The following is a 9,426-nucleotide window of genomic DNA, read 5'->3' as shown; positions in this document are numbered from 1 at the left end:
TTTGTCAGACAGAAAGAAGTTTCATCTGTGAGTCAATCTGCAAATAGCTTCTTCTGAAACTTGAAGACTTCTGGGAGATGGACCATTAAAAATTACAAGAGCCCTTCAAGCAGCATGTGAGCTGGAGCCTGACTCCCCACACCCCATTTTCAGCCCACCTCTGACCATCTGCCTGGTTAGATATGCCCTTCCCCTAAACTCACAGGAAAGGGCAAAGGTACAGGCAATCTTTCCCAAGGGCAATATGAGGGGTGCCGACCATTGTACAGCATGGATAGGGAAAGGGGGGATCATTTCCTGGTGGGGTGACTTTAGAGGCTGGGTGATGAAGTCTGGGCTCCTAAGAATGAACTGGATCAGGATCTAGGAGGAAGTGGAGGGCAATAGGGCAAGTGAAATAGGGCAAGAGAAAAAAAATGACCCATGAGGACAATGAGAGAAGAAGGAATACTTGGGGAACCATGAATGAGAGTTCCTTTTGATGTGGTAGAGTAGTGTGTGGCAAGGCAGAGAACATGTATCCTCAGGTTCAATTCAAATCAATGCTGAACGTCAGAATGAGTAAAGTAGGATTTACTTCTCTGATGGTGGGGTTGCCATCCAGGGCCTTAGAGTAGGAAAATAACAAGCTAAGAATAAAGAAGAGTAAAGTTTAATTTGGTAGTAAGGTGCAAGGTAAATTGGAGAGGTAGGCACTGAAGGCAGCAGATAAGTCAGAGAAGGAGTTTCCCAGACAGGAGTGAGGCAATAAGGTCCTAAACCTCTACACACAGGTTTATAGCAGCTCTTTTCATAATTACTCAAAACGAAGAACAACTTAGATGGCCGGTGGGTACATGGATAAATAAACCAGAACATCCATATAAGAGCTTTTGCTCTTATAAAAGCATGAGCTTTTGCTACAGGAAATGCTTAAATGACTTTCCCAGGCATTATGCTGAGTGAAAAAAGCCTGTCTCTGAATGTGATGTATTGTAGATTTCTTTTATGTAACATTCTGCAAAAGACAAAACTGCAGGAATTGGGAATATATCAGTGGTTGCCAGAGTTCAGAGAAGGGAGGTAAGATATGACTCCAAAGGGGTAGCATGTAGGAGTTTTTATGGAGGGAGAGATTGAACTGCATCCTGATTGTGGTGGTGATTACACAAATCTGTACATTTGTTAAACTTCACAGAACTACACACACAGAAAAGGGTCAATTTTGTTGTATGCTAATAGTTTTTTTAAGAATCAGAGTTGTCCCCTATTAAATGTAACATTCAGCAAAGAATGAATGGAAACATTTGGTGGTAGTTAATGATCATATCTTTACAATTTATTGGCTATATTTACATTAAAACTCTCTCTTGAATAACAAAATATATCCCTCAACTGTGGGATAAATTCTTCATGCTTAAATATAAATGATAAGACATTAAACCAGCAAAAGTATTTATTTTTTGAACCCTTCCTTTCCTAGGCAGGCTTTGTTGTTGGCTGCCGTATTCTACTGTGACCATCCTAGACAAAAGATCCCCTCAATTCCTCCTGATTCTCCAGCTGGCTGCACTGGCCAGGATGCCATTTTTGGCAACAACACACTTCCAAGTACCACTGGATAATGGGTTGTTGGTATATAAGTTTCTTCTTTTTTTTTTTAGGGTTTTTTTTTCATTTATTTATTTGACAGAGAAAGAGAGAGATCACAAGTAGGCAGAGAGGCAGGTAGAGAGAGGGGGAAGCAGGCTCACTGCTGAGCAGAGAGCCCGATGCGAGGCTCGATAACAGGACCCTGAGATCACGACCTGAGCCTAAGGCAGAGGCTTAACCCAATGAGCCACCCAGGCGCCCCCAGTTTCTTCTTTTAATTAATATTTTTTTCAGCAGTGTTACTCTCTCTGCTTCTGATCATAACAATTATGTATGTTGATAGTTCTTTTTTTAATGGAACAAAGTGAATGATACCAGACTATCTCCAGAGTGCCATGAATGAATAAAAATTTTACCTGCTAATAAGCCTCACACCAAATGGTGAGATACAGGGTACTCTCTCCTTTCTGAGGGCTTTGTGAGTGTATGAAAACTGTTTTCCAATTTATTTACTTGCATTTCACAATAAAGTTCACTCTGAGGAAAGCAAGTTTTTCTGGGGACTCATCTGATTAACAAGGCATCAGATCCTAGAGGACATAAAAGGTCGGTCTGAAGCCTGTTTGAAACCCAAGTGGAAGCCATCCAGCAGTCATCCTTGAAAAGGCCAAACATCTAACATTTGATAACCTGAATTCAACCAGAAAGAAAAAATAGTGGATTATTTATATAAAATTGCTAACAAGAGGAAGAAGGGCTTCTTTCCACAGATTAATCTGGGAGTCAGTTTTTTTTTAAAGGTGCACTTTTAATAAGATTAAAAAATTTTTTTCTAACACATCAGTGTGTTGTGAGAACTGTCATTTCATTTGTAGCCATTAGGGAACTTTTCCAAAGTCTTAAAAACTGATAAAACTATTTTGTCCTCCATATCGTGTCAAATATGATGTGGCCTCTCTTTTTAAAACATCGTGATCATTTAATATCGTGATTAAAACATTGAAAAAATTCAAGAGAACTAGTAAAAAAAAAAAATCCCACACTCTTACTCCCACATTCTTCTCTAGGCGCCTCTACCCCCTCTCCCCGCATTTATCACCCACGCCCTTAATGCTGGATGGGACTCCTGGGGAAATGGTGGACTGTAGGTCTCAGGGAGAAGGGGAGGTGGGCAACTTCGAAGCAGAGAGAGAAAGAGATAATTCCCCAAAGAAAAAGAAATGGTCGATTAACCCCTAAAGGCCGATCCTCCCTGGCAATCCAAGAAAGGCGAAAAGCAACTGCAGGGAGAAGATACCAGTTCTATTGTCTCTGATTGGCAAATACGAAAATAGATTGACAGTATCAAGTGGAGGGAATGCAGGGGGGCGGGCTGCAGTGTTAAATGGGAGGGGTCACCGAAGACTGGAGCTCATTGATGACGCGACCCTCACGTGACCAGGAGTCGACGTGTGCAGAAGTCCTTATAGTCCAGGGCCTGTTTCCCTGTAGCCGCTCGGTATTACTGGAGAAAGAGAAAAGTGCCTCGGATTCTTTCAGGTCAGTGTAAAAGCGGGCGCTGCCTTGGGGACCCTCCGGTCTAGGAGCCAGAGAGCAGAAGCCAGGCGGGGTCGCCGCCGTTTTCCCAACATTGCAGCCCGCCAAACTCTGATTTTTGTGCAGGAAATTTGGGCTGTTTGGTGGGTGTGGGGGTGAGGGTGGAGAGGGAGAAGGGTGGCTAGTTGACACAGACACAGAAACAATTTGGGAAATAACGTGCGTTTTCCACTCCCTGCTTGCAGGGAACTGGTGGGCACGGGGCAGGGAGGGCGGGGTTGCCTTAAAAGGAAGGAGAGGATGAGGACGTGGGGACAACTTTAGACGAGTAAGGCCTAGAATCGCGAAAAGGACCGGTGATTCAGGTACTGGCCTATTCGCTCAGCAAGCACTCCTGTCGGTCTGCAGGACTCTTTGGTCTCTTGGGCGCAACACAAATCGAGTGAGGGAAGGAGGCAGGAAAATCGCCCGGATCCCTGCAGGTCAGTTTGAGTGCAATTGCCTCAGGTCCCTTCGGGTAGGGATGGGGGTGGGAGTGCGAGTGGGTGGATGACACCAAAGCATATCCTGGGGTCGCCACAGCCTCTCCCCATCCGGATTAAGCGCTGGAGGCCTTTGCAGAGCCTGCAGCGGAAATGGGGCGGGAGCGGGGGAGGCTGGAGAGATGTAGAAGGGGGAGGGGAGGTCTGAGACTGCACCAGCCGATCTCAGGTGAGTGGCGGGAGATTGGGTCTGCGAGGGAAAGCCCGAGAGGGCGAACCCGAGAGGGCGGGAATACTGGAGACCAGCGTCTAAGGAGGGGGTTAATTGCTTCCGCGCCGCCCGCGTTTCTGGGCTGGGAGCGGCCTGTTAAGCAGGGCCTGCTGGGAAATGGTGGGCTGGAGCGGGAGGAGGGAAGATGGAGCTGGAGCAAGAGGGGGAGGGACGGGAGGTGGAGGAAGGGGTGGAGTCAGGGGAGTTCTGAGTCTGAGGACCTAGCCTCCTCCAGTTGGAGAACTTTGACAATTAGGGACCTGAATGAGAAGAGGCCAGTCTCCCTGGGAACCCATACTTTGGCGGCTGGTCTGTTTGTCTGGCATCTAGTTGTTTTGTTTCCTTGTTTTCTAGGATTAATTTATTAAAAAAGAAATAACAGAAAAATACTCAACATGCAAAAGTCTTGTGAAGAAAATGAAGGAAAACCACAGAACATGCCAAAGACGGAGGCAGACCGCCCTTCGGAAGATGTACCACAGGAGGCAGATGGAAATCCTCAACCTTCCCAAGAAGGTGTAAGCCAGGAAGCAGAAGGAAATCTTAGAGGAGGGCTGACCCAGCCTGGCCAGGGGTTTAAAGAGGACACTCCAGTGAGGCATTTGGACCCTGAAGAAATGATAAGAGGAGTAGATGAGTTGGAAAGGCTTAGGGAAGAGATTAGAAGAGTAAGAAACAAGTTTGTGATGATGCATTGGAAGCAAAGACATTCACGCAGCCGTCCTTACCCTGTGTGCTTTAGGCCTTGAATTCTTTTTTTGTCTGATACTAAAATCTGGCCCCTGCTTCTTTCTGTTAGTGTTTTCTGATGTATCTTTGACCTTCGTTTTACTTTATAATCATCTGGTGAAATTTTGTTTTAGGTAGTTTCCTTGTTACCAGCATCTCACTGGATTTTGTATTTTGACCCATTCTCCAGGTCTGTTTTTCAGTTGGAAAGTTTAACACATTTGCATGGAAATATATTCGTTCTATATTGTAAAGTAAAACATAACAGGTTATAAAGCGGTATATTTAGTATCAGCTCACATATGTAGGATTAAATCCCGAATTTGTGTGGGTGTGTGTTCTACATGCAGACATATATCAAAAACGTAACTGCTTATTTCTTTGTGGCGTGAGCTTTTTTCTTTATGCTTATATGTATTTTTTTTTCACGAACACATGTCACACACACACAAAGAATTAAAGTTTTATAAGTAAGAGTTAAATAATTTGCAACCAGCTTATAAGGGCAATGGGGGCACCTAAACTCTGGATGGAAGAACTATTAAAAAAAATGTAAACCTCAAGTTACCTCTGGATTTCTTAGCCAGAGGAATAAAACTGGCAATTATTACAGATATACTTGCTTAAGACTCGGTCTTTTTCACGGGGAAAACATTTGGCTCACAGGGCTGCTGTGAGGAAGAAATGAGGTGACTGAGCTGGGCTTGGTGGATTCTTGTTCCCACCTGTGCATATAGAACCCCAACCCGCAGCAGAGCATCAGTTATTTGAGGGCGGGCCCTGACACGACTCACCTGTGCTCAGGAACAAGTCCATTAGTAGGCAAGGCAGTGGGGGGGCTTCATGCCAGTATTGGTTGAGTCCTGCCCTCTCTTCCCCTGGGTTCTGCCATGCCTGCTGGGCATCTGCGGCCTCTTCTGCTGGCCCTCACTGTTCCTGGTGCACTGGGGTCTGCCCTGGGTGTCAAAATCCATTCACTTTCCTGGAGTCCCCAGTGGGCTGAACCCCTCACTCTGTATTTTGAAACCTCTCTGCTTCATTGGGACCCTTCACACAGGTGAGACTGCTTGGGCCACAATGCCTTGCAGGGTTCCTAGCAAGACAGCCTCTTTTGTTTTCAATCCCAGGACCCCTCCTCTGTGTTAGGGGTCGGACATGATGAAGCCGTTTTTGGAGTTGGACCAAGGTACCAGTTGGAATTAAAAAAAAGCTGTAGTTAGAGTTGCCTTAGGTCTAAAGACAAAGGTTTTGTCTTCTGTGAGATGATCTCTCCCTGAAGGCTCCTGGCAGGCCTGACCTACTAGTTTAGAAGACTGAATATTCATAAGTTGCACAAAGCAATACAGGAAATAGATCTAAGGGAATAGTCTTTCACCCTATCCCATTTCCTGTTAAAACATGAAAAATAAAACTAGCAAAGGCATTAAAAACCGTATAAATCTACAAGCAGAAGGGCTATTATATATATGTTAAGAATTGTATTTCTTTCCCCTATGGAACAAAAACCCTGATAGCCCTATGTATTTGTGTTAAACTGACACATGTTTTAATATTTAATTTGTTTCTTGATTTAATTATTACTAAGGAGCTGGTGTTACTCACATTCTGCTGTTGACTCAATAGTCAACAAATTTTTTATTTCTCTAATAAGGGAAACAATTCCAAAAAGTGCATGAAATAGTGTGCACTCCAAATGTTTCATCAAAGTCTAGCATAATCACCTGCGATAGAACTACCTTGGGGAGCATCTTTAAAATACTGATTTCTGGGGATTCCTGGGTGGCTCAGTTGGTTAAGCGTCCGGCTGCCTTTGGCTCAGGTCATGATCCCAGGGTTCTGGGATCGAGGCCCACATTGGGCTTCTTGCTCAGCAGGTGTTTGCTTCTCCCTCTGCCTGTACTGTCTCTCTTTCTCTCTCTCTGACAAATAAATAAACCCCCCCCAAAATACTGATTTCTGGGGCCCACCCTAGGACTCACTGACTGGAGGTGGGCTATAGAAGTAACAGTTAGCAAGCTCCTCTAGGTGATTATGGTGCAAACTGCAGCATGAGAATGACTGGTATATACAGTGCGCTTTCCATTATTACAAATATGAACTTTTATTAGAAGACAATATTGGTGAGTGTTTATTGAGATTCAGAAAGTAGAGGTCTATAACTATGTTATCTTTTTAACTATGAAAAGACTGACAGATTTATACATAAAATTTAGAAGATTTCAAAGAAGTACAAGGTAAAAAGACGAGGGACTATAATATTAGATGCACTTTTCTTGACTGAACACCATGTTTGGACATGGATTCACGCCTTCAAACATGAGTGAAATTCATTCATGTTCTCTTTTTGCGATCAGCACATAAAATGGTGAGCCAGTCCTATGCATACCTTTTGGCTTTGTTTTTATTTTTTCATTGTGTGAGGTCATTTTGGGGGATCTTCATGTCTTCAGACCATTCTTCAAGGTTGCAACAGCCTGATGGATGCCAGTTGGGTTAGACTCTGGCTGGAGTGAGCTGAACTTCCAGGGGCTAACCGTACCAGTTTGACAAGGCAGGATGAATCTATTCTCCTGGTGCTCAAAGGGGCGGTGCTCAGGTAGGCTGTGGAAGGGCTCACCTGTCACACTTCTCTCCAGGGTGGGTCTGATTTTGGTTTCTGTGCTCCAGCCTGCCCCAGGCATGGACTCTCCTAAGCTGATGACTGGGCTCGCCTGGACATACATGGAGGACAACAATTGTCCTCACTGCAGGTCAGAGCACTTTGCCTTTCCTTCCTTCTTCCTTTCTTTTTCAGGGAACTTTGTGTGAGGGAAGAGATAAAGTCCCAAAGATTCCTAATTGGAAACACGGGCTGTGAAAGTCTTTGGGTAAGCAATTTTCTGACCTGGGTCTGACCAGGTAAATTGGAGATAAAGAAGAAGATGCTGACCCTCCTCTCAGAGTCCAGTGAAGTAGCTCCCCAAACAACTGAAGTGAAAATGGGGACAGATCTCAGATAAGAAAGACATCCCTCATCTCTCTCTCACCTACCCTGCTCAGACTCCCAGAAGGGCCTCTGTTGGTGTGGTTCTGCAATAACTTTAGCTCTGTGTGTGCCTGATGCAGTACTTCTGATGTCTGCATTAGCCCAGGCTCAGGGATATTTAAAATAAAACCCAGTAAAGGAAGCTTGCAAAAGCACGTGGTCCTACAGTTCAGGAGAAAAGAGGTGTCACTTTCTGTTTGAACGACACCATTGCACTGCAGACCCAGCCTTCAACTTCTCAAGCTGTGAATTGGTATGAAGATGCTGTTGAAGGCATTGATGGTGGAGGAAGCAATTGTGACCCTTGCTCTTTAGGTCTGCCAACTGAGGAATTATTACTACTTTTTTTGATATCCTAAAACACTGGTTGGGCAATAAGGTGAAGATAAAATTAAAAAATTGGGGTTTAGGAAGGCAAAATGGTTAAGTGTACAGCCTTAGAGCCAGAAAAACCTGGGTTCCAATCTCAGCTCTTTCCCTTACAACATGTAACATTGACAAATCACTTATCTTTTTTTTTTCTTGGAGGACACCTACTTTGTTTGAAACTGGGCCATTTATAGACTCTATGGAAATAGAACTCTTAGATCAAAGAGAAAATTTCTCCTCCACCACCATCATTGCTGTTATCATCATCATAATTATTATCATCCTCATCATCATCTTCATCATTATCATTACCATCATCAAGGGATGATATTAAGTAAATATTCAGTGGATTCCTGTTGGGCACAGGCCACATACTGTGAAGATTTCTAAGATTCAGTGGGCAAGCCCTGGAAATGCATCATCTGAAAGGGTGAGGCCAATATAATGGGAAAGCACTGGCTAGAAATGAATTCTCTGCTTATAAGAAGTGTGAGCCCAGATTGGTTCATTCATCTCTAACATGAGTAAAACCCTACATAAACCCATAAGACTGTTGTGGGAAGTAAATGCAGAAAACTATATGAAATTCCTGGCATGGAACAGACCTATAGAGAATGTTAGATCTTTGATCATCATTATCAAGTGTTGTCATCAAAATCATCATCATCATCATCATCATCATCATCATCATCATCATCATCAGATGATCCTGAGATAACACTCAAATACGAACTCAGAAAGTCTGTACTTCCTTGACTCCATATCACCCTTTCGAAGGAAAAGTCTATTTTCATTTCTTTCATTCAACCTTATCCCTTGCATAAAAGAAGCAAATAGTACATAAACTAAATGGGATAACTGTCATTCATTTGCAACTATAAAAGAAATAATTGGATCCTATATACATTTATAGCATTTATGCACTCTGGTACCTTTTGTGTATTGGGGCATGAAAAAAAATTCCTTCCACATTTCCAATTTATTTGGTTACCTTCCTGAAAATTTGAAATCATGAACAAAATCTTACTTTCATGAATTACAAAACATGATGTAGAAATATCTCTTTGACATGGAAAGCTGTTTCTGACCATCATACTCTTTCATGGAAAAGCCAGCTGCAATACACACACACACACACACACAGAGATTAAAGAGAAATATCAAACTATTTGAAGTGAATATTTCTAAATAGTGTTACTATGGGAAATTTATAACTTCATCTTTATCTTTCTCTGTATTTCCAGTTTTAACTTTTTCAATGAACATGTGTTTTTTTAAAGATTTATTTATATGAGAGAGAGGGAGGGAGAGAGAGAGAGATTGTTAGAGAATGTGAAGAGGGGGCGAGATGGGGGATGGAGAAGCAGACTCCCTGCTGAGCAGAGAGCTGGACAAGGGGCTCAATCCCAGGACCCTGGGATCATGACCTGAGCTGAAAGCAG

At 43.3% G+C, this 9,426-nt stretch overlaps 1 protein-coding gene across 2 annotated transcripts; it reads left to right on the top strand.

Annotated features, from left to right (window-relative positions):
* Positions 1-2,998: 2,998 nt before the first annotated feature.
* On the top strand, positions 2,999-5,204 carry TCEAL8 (transcription elongation factor A like 8). Of its 2 annotated transcripts, XM_059386343.1 has the most exons (3): positions 3,000-3,111; positions 3,517-3,590; positions 4,216-5,204. In XM_059386343.1, exon 3 carries the CDS (start codon positions 4,257-4,259, stop codon positions 4,608-4,610), a length of 354 nt encoding a protein of 117 aa, XP_059242326.1. In that variant the 5' UTR covers positions 3,000-3,111; positions 3,517-3,590; positions 4,216-4,256; the 3' UTR covers positions 4,611-5,204. The 2 variants fall into 2 exon arrangements, with proteins under 2 accessions (XP_059242327.1, XP_059242326.1); XM_059386344.1 differs by lacking the exon at positions 3,517-3,590 and having other exon boundaries at positions 2,999-3,111.
* The last annotated feature ends 4,222 nt before the right edge of the window (positions 5,205-9,426 follow it).

Source organism: Mustela nigripes, chromosome X (assembly GCF_022355385.1).
Source record: "Mustela nigripes isolate SB6536 chromosome X, MUSNIG.SB6536, whole genome shotgun sequence".
NCBI classification, from domain to species: Eukaryota; Metazoa; Chordata; class Mammalia; order Carnivora; family Mustelidae; genus Mustela; species Mustela nigripes.
The sequence above is the reverse complement of the archived record's forward strand: the minus strand, read 5'-3'. Positions and strand labels throughout refer to the sequence as shown.

Coding starts and splice junctions, on each gene's coding strand:
- TCEAL8 (XM_059386344.1), top strand. CDS start 4,257: ATGCAAAAGTCTTGTGAAGAAAATGAAGGAAAACCACAGAACATGCCA.